Source organism: Coregonus lavaretus (assembly GCF_964263955.1).
Source record: "Coregonus lavaretus genome assembly, chromosome: 6".
NCBI lineage: Eukaryota > Metazoa > Chordata > Actinopteri > Salmoniformes > Salmonidae > Coregonus > Coregonus lavaretus.
Genome location: NC_139993.1, coordinates 42,590,682 through 42,605,849, shown reverse-complemented (window position 1 = coordinate 42,605,849; position 15,168 = coordinate 42,590,682). Strand labels below are relative to the sequence as shown.

The 15,168-nt window shown below is 46.9% G+C and overlaps 1 protein-coding gene across 1 annotated transcript in view; it reads right to left on the bottom strand.

Moving 5' to 3' along the window:
• mcf2l2 (MCF.2 cell line derived transforming sequence-like 2) overlaps positions 1 to 15,168 on the bottom strand; it is a gene marked incomplete at its 5' end in the record, with an annotated part of 138,962 nt that overhangs the window by 62,718 nt on the left and 61,076 nt on the right. Inside the window, 2 exons of the mRNA XM_084164037.1 lie at positions 6,760 to 6,951; positions 7,169 to 7,288. Of these exons, the coding sequence (XP_084020163.1) occupies positions 6,760 to 6,951; positions 7,169 to 7,288 (312 nt within the window). The remainder of the gene's footprint in view (positions 1 to 6,759; positions 6,952 to 7,168; positions 7,289 to 15,168) is intronic.

Genomic DNA, 15,168 nt, shown 5'->3' with positions numbered 1-15,168 from the left:
AGGGTAGTCGCTCCACAGTTCCAGCCTGGTCAGCGAGTCTGGCTCTCCTCCAGCAACATCCCCCTGCGCACTGACTCCCGTAAGCTGTCGCCCCGGTATTTGGGTCCTTTCGAGATCGAATCCATCATCAACCCTTCGGCTGTTCGGTTGAAGCTTCCCCAGGCCATGAGAGTCCATCCTACATTTCACGTGTCCCAGCTGAAGCTGGTCTCCTCCAGCCCTTTGTGTCCGCCTGTGGATCCCCCTCCGCCACCGCGTATTATTGACGACCATCCAGCCTACACGGTGCGGAGACTGCTGGACGTCCGGAGGCGTGGTAGAGGGCTTCAGTACCTGGTGGACTGGGAGGGATACGGTCCCGAGGAGAGGTCCTGGATTCCCCGACGATTTATACTGGATCCGCAGCTAGTGGCTGACTTCCATAGGGACCACCCTGACAAGCCGGGTGGGTCGCCGGGTGGCGCCCGTTGAGGGGGGGGTACTGTTACGGTCCGGCACTGTTGGTCCTGTTCCTGCTGGTTTTCCTTTCCCTTTTTTCCCCTGTGTGTGTTGTTTGTGTCTGTCTCCCCCTGCTGTGCAGCCCAGTCAGAGGATCTAGGTCAGGGGGCGTGGCCATTCTCTCACAAGATCAGTTACATCAAGCTGCAGCTCATTGTCACCAATCAAGCAGCAGTTATCTACCCGGGCTGGACACCTCTCCAGCGCCAGTTCGTTCCTACCCTACCTGTGGTAACTTGGCCCGTACAGCACTCTCAGTTTAGTTGTACTCTCTCAGTATTATTGTTGTTCCTGCCACGTTTGTAACCTGTCTCTCCTTCGACCAGATCCCGTCTGTTCCTGCTGCCTGCCTGCCTGCCATTCCCACGCCGCAACCTGCTCCTCTGTTGCCTGATATCCTCGTCATCCAGCTCTCAGGACTACTGGCTCTCCACCCCACTCAGCTCCTACCCCGGCCTGAAGCTACTCCACCCTGAACTGCTTCTCTCTGCCAAAACACGTTGAATAAACTACATCCTTATTCACTCTCTTTGTCCGTGTGTCCGTCTCTGCACCTGAGTCCCCCACCCAACCTAATATGCCAAGCTTATAGAGACATACCCCAAGAGACTTGCAGCTGCTGCAAAAGGTGGCTCTACAAAGTATTGACTTTGGGATGGTGAATAGTTATGCGCGCTCAAGTTTTCTTTCTTTTTTTGTCTTATTTCTTGTTTGTTTCACAATATAAAATATTTTGTATCTTCAAAGTGGTAGGCATGTTGTGTAAATCAAATGATACAAACCCCCCAAAAAAACAATTTTAATTCCAGGTTGTAAGGCAACAAAATAGGCAAAATGCCAAGCGGGTGAATAATTTCGCAAGCCACTGACACAGTGATATATAGTCCTAAGAACGAGACAATAAGAAGACACAGTGGCAGAATAAATTCAACCTTTGTTTCATCATAAAACCGGAGAGCAACCTCTGCCCGGTGAAGTCCACAAAACATATTGTGGACTACAGCATGGTCAAGCAAGTTAATGTTTCCAACATTTTCAGACTACTAAACAACTATTGATTTAGAACCACAGAGACTTACCGCAAGTCGCAAAGAAAACAGGTGCTGCCTCCAATTCCAGCACCATTTCAACATCATCTAATCACCTATGCTTAGTCTAATACAGTGATAACTAAAAGATACCAAACATTATTTATTCCAATCAACGTAAGCTAAATATGATGTGGGCTGTCAATGGTACTGATTTCTGTGTCTATGTGTGTATATGTGTGTGTGTGTGTGTGTGTGTGTGTGTGTGTGTGTGTGAGTGCTTGCAAGTAGAAAGAAACATGTTGACTCACCTAGGGCTGTGAAGGTCACAAAATTCTCACAGTAATTAACATAAACACATTTAGCATCTTCTGGCTTCCACACATAGCCTACAAGCCACTGATGCAGACCTTTGGAACATCTATATTTAAAAAAGTCTAATAAATCCATGTAATATAACCTACACCTTCACAATAAATCCATTATTTATTTTAGACAGGTCTAAAGAAGCATGATATGAAGACAATGTAGTCTATTTCAAAAGAACATAATAGCATACTCTGAGTTGTCCTTATGTGAGGTCCTGATCTGGCTATGCCAAATGGCTGTGGGCTACACTAGTTCATTTAGCAGACAAGATTTGCTTAGAATTCTGTGGCATTATTTTATAGTATGAATTGAACAAAGCTGAATCAAATAGAAAATATATTTTCTCCAAACGATTTGATGGAGTGCGCACATGTGGCTATTCTGTGTTGAGCGGTTAACAATGAAATAGTTATTCCTATATGCTTAATTTAGAGTTATTGATGTAACTGTTATGATGATTTGTGATACAAAATTCATTAATGTATTTACAACTTATAAGATGTATGTGGACAGAGAACAAGGACAAGCCATGTGTTATTGGTGTCACGAGTGAGTAATAGAAGGTCAGTGTGCCAAGATAGATTGGGGGCCACTGTTGCTAATCTTAGGATGGGTGCGTGATGGAATGGCCTGGCTAGGGTGCCACACTACACCAAGTAGGTGAATGATATGGTGGTAGATGAGTGACAATCAATAATGGTTAGCAACTGTGTAAGATAAAAGTAGATTGGATGGGCATTATATAAGCTGATAGATTTTGTATGGAAGTCATTCAGATGGCAGGAGGCAATGTCCGTACCCCCTGTCATTGAATCCAATATTGTAACCATTAAATAATGACTGAATCCAATCTCCATCTGTGTAACATATTCTCTTGCATCCTGAACTTCTCAATACCAGAAACTCATCATAACAGTAACTTTAGTTGTTCTACAAACATTGAAATATATGTTTTGATTTTTAATACATTGTAAGGCTGCATGATGCGACTCTAATGATGACTTGAAAAAAGTTGCTTGAAAGGCATGAGCTCTGCTTTGTTTTTTGTGCAGGCTGTACACACTATTTCTGCTAAATGATGTAAATGTAAATGTACATCAGTCTCTCATTCACAATTTGAGGAGCACTTGATAATGCCTAGAATCTCACAGCGGCATCCCCTTTGTGTGGCCGTAATGCACCCTAAAAAAATCCATGCCTTTTGCGGCCAGTGGCCGTTCTGCCCTTCTCCCTGAGTGCTGCATGCTCCATCACGTGATCGGGCCTTTCTCACAGGTGACAAGTGAAGACAGACACATCCGGGAAGCAACTGCGTGTGTCCTTATCCAATTCCGAGGTGCATATTGAAGATATTGGAAGAACTGTCCACATTTACTTTTCGTCAGCCAACAAGATGAGTAGGCCTAACGAACAGCAAAAGCACTAGCCTATGTCAATCTACTATCCCCCATAGTACAAACGTCGACCTCTTCTATTCTGTGCGAAAAATAAATATTCCAAACATAGTCTGGGACAGTTGTGGGATGCAATAGATCCCAAATTAATACAACCACTAGCATCAAAAAAACGTTTTTATGCAATGTGGCTGACGCAACAGATCAGAACGTTTAGCTTAAAATGTTGATAAACTATTAGGCTATTTCTTCACATTATAAGCGCAGCCATGCGCACATGGTAGTAGACTATAAGTGCCAATGTTCCATCATCAAAAGTGACCGAAAATGCAATTATGCATGTAATGCTTTTATTATAAAGGTGCAGTTTTATGGTGAAAATTATCTTCCCCAAATGTGAAACTCACGTGCTGCTTATGTATGCCAGTTAGGCTCTACACCCCTTGTAAAGCGGATTAATGTGCTTAATTTTAAGAAGTTATTCGGCCACTTTAGTTGTGATCAGTGGCGGCTCCTGAAAAAATTCTCAGGGGGGGCAATTTTTCTGATGATTTAGGTGACCTACACACATTTTAAAAAAGATATGTCCAGCAACAACATGAAGACAGGGGCAGCATATAAGTCAATACCAGAAGCATTTATTGACTGATCTCAAAAGTGTTGGCTTACCAGGGTTGGTGGAGCCCTCAGTTTCATCTTTGCCTCGCAAAGCTAACTCAAACACTCCGCAAAACTTCACACACTGGATTAGCCGGCTGAGGATGTGGCGGTTCTTGCTAATGTCGTAGTAAATATATTTGTTATAGTGAATATGGAATATGATATGTTGAGTAAAATGTTGTGCTAAGATCTATTTAGGTCAGGAGCTGGTTATAAGTTATGTTCCTATCCAATAACAATGGACAAAAGGGTCCTATCTTGTCAGCCTTGTCAGTTTCAGTTCTCCAGTAAACTTGTGATTATCAACACTAACCTCATCGTTGTGGCGGCGGACAGCTAGCCTGTATCCCTCATCCAGTTGAGTGGGAATGTTCACTCTCCCCAAAGCAGACAATCTCAAACAGCTATCCATGTGGGTCTTTGACAGCTCATGTTTCTTAATCTTTCCTGAAAGATGGTGCATGTCCGTTACACACCAGTCGCTGTCCAAGCGGTGCTGTCTGCCGTGCCGCCTTCAGGGTGAAAGAGTAAGCAGGGGGTAGCAGAAGACTGCATTAGCTACATCGCAGCCTGCTAGCCAGGTTTTTCGTTCGTACCAATTTCTGGAAAATCCTCGGGTGTAGGACTTCCCCCCTTTAGTAGAAACCTGTTGAATTATTACATTTGGTCTGGGAGGTCCTAATTGTTTCGTTGCCAATTTATCTTCATTTGTTCGCCGACAAAAAGGAACTTCTTTCAAAGACACAATCGAGTTGCACTGAAGCCTAGCCATTTTGACAGTAATAGTGAATTGATTGACGCTGCTACCCGCTCTTTTCTTAGTTACGTTCATGGTTACGTTACGTATGACGAAAGCGCGTAAGTGCAAGCCCTCAGAAACCCATAGAGATTGTATTGAAAGCTCTGATATTTGAAAAAAATAGATTTTACATGGGAGTCTATGACAGACTTCTGGGCGATTTTCAACCTGACTGAAATCGCCCCAAAAGGGGGGGGGGGGGCATTTGAAGCACGACTTTAGTGGTCCTCTGTAGCTCAGCTGGTAGAGCACGGCGCTTGTAACGCCAAGGTAGTGGGTTCGATCCCCGGGACCACCCATACACAAAAATGTATGCACGCATGACTGTAAGTCGCTTTGGATAAAAGCGTCTGCTAAATGGCATATTATTATTATTATTTAGCCTGATTGGACATTTAGTGGCACTGTGGCAGATCAGACGTCTAGATTACAACACTGATAACTACTGTTGCCGTGATATAATTGATTAGAAAAAAAATCCCTTCCTTTTCCCGTTTGGCAGTGCGTCGCCCATATCGCCCTATTGAACACACCGCCCCTGGTTGTGATACAAACCTTATTAAAACATATAGGTCTATGGGCTAGGCTACATGAAATGTGTGACTATGATTCGAAAAAGTCGCAAAAAAAGGCATTGTTTCTTATGCTAGGCTTCATTCACAAGTGATAATATATAATTCACAAGTGATAGACTAATATTGTCACCCATCAGACTATTCTTGATATAATCTTGTCTTTACATATGCTAAATAATATATGTGTGACATTTGTTTTGATTTAGAATGGACCATTACAGTGGCGATTTTAGCATGTAAATATTGGTGGGGCAAACAAAAACAAAAAAATGTGGGATGCATGTAGGCAAAGCCACTACACAACACAACACTAAACAATACATGAATTGCACTATAACGGTGACAAACGGTGACCACAAACTGTTAGGGCCTACATAAAGCTGTCCCAACAGCAGAGTCCTGAGCAGCCACACACAAGCCTAAGATCACCATGCGCAATGCCAAGCGTTGGTTGGAGTGGTGCAAAGCTCGCCGCCATTGGTCTCTGGAGCAGTGGAAACATGTTCCCCGTCGGACTAATCTGGGTTTGGCGGATGCCAGGAGAACGCTACCTGCCCCCAATGCATTGTGGCAACTATAAAGTTTGGTGGAGGAGGAATAATGGTCTGGGGCTGTTTTTCATGGTTCGGGCTAGGCCCCAGTGAAGGGAAATCAACGCTACAGCATACAATGACATTCTAGACGATTCTGTGCTCCCAACTTTGTGGCAACAGTTTGGGGAAGGCCCTTTCCTGTTTCAGCATGACAGTGCCCTCGTGCACAAAGCGAGGTCCATACAGAAATGGTTTGTTGAGATCGGTGTGAAAGAACTTGACTGGCCTGCACAGAGCCCTGACCTCAACCACATCGAACATCTTTGGGATGAATTGGAATGCCGACTGTGAGCCAGGCCTAATCGCCCAACATCAGTGCTTGACCTCACTAATGCTCGTGGCTGAATGGAAGCAAGTCCCTGCAGCAATGTTCCAACATCTAGTGGAAAGCCTTCCCAGAAGAGTGGAGGCTGTTATAGCAGCAAAGGGGGGGAACAACTACATATTAATGCCCATGATTTTGGAATGAGATGTTTGACAAGCAGGTGTCCACAGACTTTTGGCCATGTAGTGTATCTATCTCAATTATCTCGTACCACTGCACATCAACTCAGTACTGGTACCCCATGTATATAGCCAAGTTAACGTTACTCATAGTGTATTTATTCCTCGTGTTATTATTTTTCTATTTTTGCATTGTTGGGAAGGGACCTTAAGTAAGCATTTCACTGTTAGTCTACACCTGTTGTTTACGAAGCATGTGCCAAATGAAATTTTATTTGAAACTGTGAAAGTTATTTGAATCTATGATGCAATTGATCATGCAAACAATTTCTCCAAGATAACAGTGCCTTTTCTGTCAGAAATATAGGGATGAGGAGCTTCCTTTGTAATGCACCTCACCTTGTCTATGCCTTTGTGTATTTGGTTTGATTTGGAGAGGACGTCGTATTTCTTCTTGGCCTCGTTGGTGAAGTCATCACAGACGCGTCGGAGCTCCACACACTTGGGCCGTATGGAGTCCACAGCATAGTGGTTGCTCTGGATCAGCTGGTCCCCATGTAGGGCATGGAGCTGGGCCTTCTCTAACGACTCCTGACACGCACACAACAGACAGACAGAGAGCCATTCATCTCACATGACCAACACACTGGGGCACATCCGTGTTAGGCTCAAATACAATACAATCAAAGGCTGATGATCATATGCTAATGAAGCCATAGTGGAGACATTGTGCAATGTACTCAATCATTGGAATTGTAAGGTTTAGATGTTACATCTCATATAACGTATGTTATGTGACTGAGCTGACCTGAGCCTTCTCCTCTAAGGTATTGAGGTCGTTCAGTAACATCTCCACTCGGGTGACACAGTCCCCAATATCTGACAGGAAAGTCAGAGTGTCCATCAGACTGTCCAATGACACTTTCACCTGGGAGGGGGGAGAGGACACAGAGACAACTGCAGATCAGGCACATATTGTACAGTTTTTGCAAACATATGCTTGAGAGGGAACATTATACTGTAATTGTGAACATAAAAAAGCATGTGTAACACTGAGAAAAGTGAGAAAAGTAAAGGGGAAGCAACTATTTTTGGACAAACAAAGTGTTACATTGTAATGACTTTTCACAAAGCGTCTGGCCCTGATGGCTTACCTCAAAAACATCTACACTGCCTTCGGACAGTATTCAGACCCCTTGACTTTTTCCACATTTTGTTAGGTTACAGCCTTATTCTAAAATTGATACAAACGTTTTCACCTCATCAATCTACACACAATACCCCATAATGACAAAGCAAAAATAGGTTTTTAGAAACGTTTGCAAATGTATAAAAAAAATAATAAAAGTACTCAGACCCTTTACTCAATATTTTGTTGAAGCACCTTTGGCAGCGATTACAGCCTTGAGTCTTCTTGGGTATTACACTACAAGCTTGGCACACCTGTATTTGGGGAGTTTCTCCCATTCTTCTCTGCAGATCCTCTCAAGCTCGGTCAAAGCTATTTTCAGATGTCTCCAGAGATGTTCGATTGGGTTCAAGTCCGGGCTCTGGCTGGGCCACTCAAGGACATTCAGAGACTTGTCCCGAAGCCACTCCTGCGTTGTCTTGGCTGTGTGCTTAGGGTCGTTGTCCTGTTGGAAGGTGAACCTTCTCCCCAGTCTGAGGTCCTGAGCGCTCTGGAGCAGGTTTTCATCAAGGATCTCTCTGTACATTGCTGCGTTCATCTTTGCCTCGATCCTGACTAGTCCTTACCGCTGAAAAATATCCCCACAGCATGATGCTGTCACCACCATGCTTCACCGTAGGGATGGTGCCAGGTTTCATCCAGACGTGATGCTTGGCATTCAGGCCAAATAGTTCAATCTTGGTTTCATCAGACCAGAGAATCTTGTTTCTCATGGTCTGAGAGTCTTTAGGTGCCTTTTGCAAACTCCAAGCGGGCTGTCATGTGCCTTTTACTGAGGAGTGGCTTCCGTCTGGCCACTCTACCATAAAGGCCTGATTGGTGGAGTGCTGCAGAGATGGTTGTCCTTCTGGAAGGTTCTCCCATCTCCACAGAGGAACTCTAGAGCTCTGTCAGAGTGACCATCGGGTTCTTGGTCACCTCCCTGACCAAGGCCCTTCTCCCCCGATTGCTCAGTTTGGCCGGGCGGCCAGCTCTAGGAAGAGTCTTGGTGGTTCCAAACTTCTTCAATTTAAGAATGATGGAGGCCACTGTGTTCTTGGGGAACTTCATTGCTGCAGAAATGTTTTGGTACCCTTCCCCAGATCTGTGCCTCGACACAGTTTTGTCTTGTAGCTCTACGGAAAATCCCTTCGACCTCATGGCTTGGTTTTTGCTCTGACTTGCACTGTCAAATTGGGACCTTATATAGAATGGTGTGTGCCTTTCCAAATCATGTCCAATCAATTGAATTTACCACAGGTGGACTACAATCAAGTTGTAGAAACATCTCAAGGATGGTCAATGGAAACAGGATGCACCGGAGCTCAATTTCAATTCTCATAGCAAAGGGTCTGAATACTTATGTAAATAAGGTATTTCTGTAAAAAATAAATAATACATTTGCTAAAATGTCTAAAATATTGTTTTCGTAGGGCCTCCCGAGTGGCGCAGCGGTCTATGGCACTGCATCGCAGTGCTTGAGGTGTCACTACAGACCCATGTTCAATCCAAGGCTGTGTCACAACCGGCGGTGACCGGGAGTCCCATAGGGAGGCGCACAATTGGCCCAGCGTCGTCCGGGTTAGGGGAGGGTTTGGCCGGGAGGGCTTTACTTGGTTCATCGCGCTCTAGCGACTCCTTGTGGCGTGCCGGGCGCCTGCAGGCTGACTTCGGTCGTCAGTTGAACGGTGTTTCCTCCGACACATTGGTGCTTCCAGGTTAAGCGGGCGGGTTTTAAGGAGAGCGGTTTGGCGGGTCATGTTTCGGAGGACGCATGACTCGACCTTCGCCTCTCCCGAGCCCGTTGTGGAGTTTCAGCGATGAGACAAGATCATAATTGTATCGCAATTGGATATCGCAAAATTGGGGAGAAAAAGGGGGTAAATACAAACTTACTATCCTCTCATCATTACAATAACAGGGGAGGTTAGCATTTTCTTTGTGGGGGGAATGATATTTGTGTGTCTGTAACTTTCTCACTCATCATTATTCGTGATTCATTCAGGATTATCCATAATCATGGTAGCATCCACATTCATGTAGAATTGTTTTCGAAACATATTCTATTCTTATTTACAATTAAAGTGACTCTAAAATGACACAATATGTTATTTACCATTAATTTCTATTGAGCACAAAATAATCTGAAACACAACCAAAACTAACAGCAAATGCATCCAAGAAATGTGTAGAGTCACAAGCTTGATGTAGTCATTGCGTGCTATGAATATGGGAACAAATACTTAACTTTTGCTTTTGGAGTATAGAGCTCCACTGTCCCAATAATTACGGATCGCACTGTATATTCAAAAACACATGCATCCTTGTGCACACACAAACACTCACAAACACTCTACTACAGAATAATAAAGTTACTTTCTTTTCCTAGCTGCTCTAAAGCACTTTTCTCACGTCCCTCCTGTGACTGCCATGAGCGTCACCAGTTGACGGATTGAAACATGGTGGCAATGGCTGTATGTAGGCCATGCTGGGAGGCCCCTCTGTACCAGGACTGTGGTGCAAACCCCATCCGCTTCAGGCACTTACAGGAAATGTCCATGATATGCAGCGCTTGTTAACACATCTTAATCAAACTGAAAGCTTAATTTTTAGGCTTGCTATACCCAGTACCTACTGAAACAAATCAAACTAGGAAACCATGAAGAAAAACTTAAAAACGACCACTTACCCAGCCTGTCTTCCATGAGACACTCTGTCATGAGTAAAAGGTTACCAACCTCATAGCTCCATCATGTCACTATATAGACAAAACATCAAGGAGCTCACCTCAAAAGAAAGAGTAGGACCCTGCTCAGTGCTGACAGAGAGGTAAAATACTGATGTACAACAACACTATCAAACACAGCACAAGATGAGGCAGCCAGAGCATCCATCTTCACCCAGAATACAAAAAATTATAATAATATATATATTTTTTTACTGTTTTCGCTTTGTCATTATGGGGTATTGTGTGTAGATTGCTGAGGATTATTTATTTTTTAATCAATTTCAGAATAAGGCTGTAACGTAACAAAATGTGGAAAAAGTCAAGGGGTCTGAATATTTTTCCGAAGGCACTGTACTTTACTTTTCTATACTGTACTGTGTACTGTACTGTACTCTGCTGTGCTCTACTGTACTTTATTGTGCTGTACTATGATGTCCAAACTTGTGAAACATACAGTAGGTGTCTATGTTTGGTTCAGATTTGGTCCGGTCCGGATCGGACCAATTATAGACGTCTATTTTTGGGCCAAATTTAGGCTGGTCCAAAAGACGTAACCTTCCCCCTCCAAGTCCCCTTACAATCAGCGGGAAAGACCTGCAAGTCTGTGAATCAGTCAAAATTCTTGGAGTCATTGTGCAAAATAATCTACAGTGGGATGAACAAGTAACATCCATGGTTAGAAAAGGAAACAAGAAGTTGTTCTTCCTACGCAGACTAAAAAGGTTCAATGTCCCACAGGCTGACCTGGTAGCCATACACAGGCTCCATCCAGCCCCGCCTAGAATACGCAGCACCAGCTTGGCATAGCTCCTTAACTCAAGCCCTCTCCGACCGACTGGAGCGCATCCAGAAGTGCGCTTGCAGAATCATCCTCAGCACAGCATTCTGGATACAAGGAGGACGCTCTGACTTCATTATCACTACCCTCATTTCATGAGAGAAGAGAGAAACTGTGCCTGGGCTTTGCTGTGTGACGTAGGATGTGAAATGTGAAACCACTTGAAGCTGGGATGTCCCTCCTACCATTTCATTCGCTCTTCCGACTGTACATCAACTGTTGGCTGAACCTTACATTGCAATCATTACATCGTAACTGTCACGTCTCCTCCCGTTGCTCCCCTCTGGTGCTCTGATTCGCCGGTCTACTGAGCCACCGGTCTGAGCGCACCACCTCGGCAACACTGGAATGGAAACCCAACGCACCCTAATCACCTCCAGCGCACCTGCACCTCATAATCTCATCACCACCCCTATTTAGCCTTGGACTGTTCTGTATGATGTTGTGTGTGATTGTTTAGCTTCGTGTCGTGGACTCTATCTTCGTTATTTGTCTTTGTCATTGTTTAAGTAAACCTTGACCTTGTTAATTCCTGCGTCTGCATCCTGCCTCTTCGTATACTCAGTACTCGTCACAGAATCACACACACCAAACAAAAATGGATGCAGCAGGAGTTTTCCAGTGCCTTGACCAGCACCAGCAGCAGCTTGCCCAGTTGAACGCCGCCATGCAGGAAGTGCTCCAAACTCTGCATAATCTGCCCAGCGCTCTGGTTCCACCTCAGGGAGCGGCGAGTTCCCCCAATCCACCTGTTCCCGGGCTATTGCCCACTTCTGCGGGAACCCTCGCCCTACCGGAGCGCTTTGATGGTAAAACTACTAAATGTAGCGGCTTCCTGCTACAGGTTTCCCTTTATTTGGCGCATCAGCCTGGGGCATATCCATCTGACCAAGCCAGGATAACACTGGTGATTTTGCTACTTAAAGGGAAGGTGCTGGATTGGGCCACGGCAGTCTGGGAAGGAGAGGAGGCAGTGGCACTAACCTACCCCACCTTCCTCGCTCGGTTCAGGGCTGTGTTTGATCATCCCACGGAGGGAAAGGATGGGGGTGAGCGTCTCCTCCATCTACAACAGAGAGAGGGGTCCGAGTACGCTCTGAGCTTTCACACGGTGGCGGTGTCTTCTGGCTGGAATGAGTGTGCTCTGTGCACAGCCTTCAGGAGAGGATTACGGGAGGACATCAAGATGGAACTCGCATGTCGGGACGACGAGATGGACCTTGATACCCTCATCACCACGTCCATCCGTCTTGACAACATGTTGAGAGAGAGATGGCGTTCCCAACACCTCCCGGAGTCTCGATGCTCACCCTATCTGAGCTATAGAAGCTGCCCTGCTTCTGAGTCCTCACCCATGGAGGTGGGCAGGACCCCCTAAACCACCAAGGACCACAGATCTCCTGGCGGCTCCTTATCTAGGCGGTATGACTCCCGTTGCCGCTCCATGAGTGTTACGTCAGCTCCTATCACAAAACCATTGTTTTTAGTTCCCATAACGGTGTCTGGTTATTCCTTCTCTTCCATTTCTACTGCTATGATAGATTCCGGATCAGCAGGGAACCTTATAGATAGGGAGCTGGTCTCTGAATGGGGGTTGCCCACTGTGCCACTGCCATCTCCGCTACACGTCACCTCACTGGACAATAAACCCCTTGGATCAGGCACCATTACGCACGCCACTCTCCTCATCACCATTTCCACACTACCGGAGCACCACGAGGAGCTATCATTCCACATCGTCACATCACCCCTTCACCGGATCGTCTTGGGATTGCCCTGGCTCAGACTACACAACCCCACCATCGATTGGAGCACCAAGAGAATCACAGCCTGGTCTACCTCATGCCGGAAGACCAGCCTGCCGGTGGTTTGTTGTTCCACGTCAGTGGAGAGTCCGGAGTCCGCCCTCCAGCCCAACATTCCACGTGAGTACGCAGATCTCTCCGATGTCTTCTCTCCTCACAGGCCCTGGGACTGCGCCATTGACCTGCTGGAGGGACAAGACCCCCCTAAGAGTCGCATTTACCCCCTTTCCATGGTGGAGACTGAGGCCATGGAGAAGTATGTGGCGGAGACCCTGAAACAGGGGTTCATCAGATGCTCTACCTCTCCTGCCTCCGCCAGCTTCTTCTTTGTGGCCAAAAACGACGGAGGACTGAGACCATGCATTGACTACAGGGGGCTGAACACAGTCACCACCAAGTACCGGTACCCCCTCCCTCTGGTTCTGTCGGCCATCGAGCAGCTTTGAGGGGCCCGGTACTTTACCAAGTTGGACCTGAGGAGTGCCTACAATCTGATCCGAATCCGGGAAGGAGACGAGTGGAAGACGGCCTTCAGCACTACCTCAGGCCACTATGAATACTGCGTCATGCCCTACGGCCTCGCCACCAACGCACCTTCTGTGTTCCAGTCCTTCGTCAATGATGTGTTCCGGGACATGCTGAGTAGACAGGTGGTGGTGTACATCGACGATATCCTGATCTACTCGGCTACGTTCGAGGAGCACGTCAGGGTCATCCAAATGGTCCTACTCCGCCTCAGGGAACATAGCCTGTTGGTGAAGGGGGAGAAATGTGAATTCCACCAACAGGCATCTCCTTCCTGGGATACCGGATCAGTCCTCAGGGGGTGTTCATGGAAGGAGTAAAGACGGACAGCGTCAGGTCATGGCCAGTTCCCACCACCATCAAGGGCCTACAGAGCTTCCTGTGCTTCGCTAATTTCTACCGGCGTTTCATCAGGTCCTTCAGCTCCATAGCCGCCCCGCTCACCTCTCTCCTTAAGGGTGGGCCTCAGAAGCTGGCCTGGAACCCTGAGGCTGACGCTGCCTTCAAGAGGCTGAAGGATAGGTTCACCACAGCGCCCATCCTAAAACACCCAGATCCATCTCGTCCTTTCATCCTGGAGGTGGACGCATCGGAGGAGGGTGCGGTCCTCACCCAGCGGCACGGTAAGCCAGAGAAAATGTATCCCTGTGCCTTTTTCTCTAAAAAGCTTACCCCCTCAGAGAGGAACTATGGAGTTGGAGACAGGGAGCTGTTGGCGGTGGTCCTCGCTCTGGAGGAATGGAGACACTGGCTGGAGGGCGCAGTCCATCCATTCCGGATTCTAACTGACCACCTGGAATTTGGAGCCCATACGGGCAGGGAAACGGATGAACTCTCGTCAAGCCAGGTGGACCCAATTTCTCACTCGCTTCCAATTCATTCTGTCCTACCGACCAGGATCCCAGAATGTGAAGGCCGACGCACTCTCCAGGATGCACCATACCGGAGAAAATAAGTATCTGGGGGGGTCCTATCCTGCCCTCGTCTCTCATCATTGCACCTGTCATTTGGGATGTGGACGAAGACATCCGCCTGGCGGCTCAGGAGGTCCCAGGGCCTGCCAACGGCCCTCCGGGGCGCGTGTATGTACCCACCAGTGTCCGTGACCGCCTCCTTATCTGGGCGCACACCACCCTTACGGCAGGTCACTCTGGTATTACGCGCACCCTGCATTCTCTAGCCCCAAAAATACTGGTGGCCCACCATGGCTTCTGATGTCTCCCGCTATGTCAACTCCTGTTCCGTATGTGCCCAAATGAAGACACCTCGGAATGCCCCGGCAGGCAAACTAGTTCCTCTCCCAGTGCCTCAGCGACCTTGGTCACACCTGTCCATAGACTTTGTCACTGACCTTCCACGTTCTGACGGCTTCACCCCTGTCATGGTGGTCGTAGATCGGTTCTCCAAATCATGCTGTTTTTTTGCCACTAACTGGTCTTCCTTCTGCTCTCCAGGTCGCTGAGGTCCTGTTCCAACAGGTCTTCCGGCATTATGGACTTCCGGAGGACATCGTCTCGGACCGTGGCCCCCAATTCACCTCCCGAGTGTGGAAGGCTTTCTTAGAGAAGATCGGGGCCACGGCCAGCCTCACTTCCGGGTATAGGCCTCAGTCGAATGGGCAGGTGGAGCGCATGAACCAGGAGCTGGGGTGGTTTCTTCGTTGCCACTGTTAGGACCGGCAGGGTGAGTGGGCGAGGTTTCTTCCCTGGGCAGAATATGCCCAGAACTCCCTCGTTCACTCCTC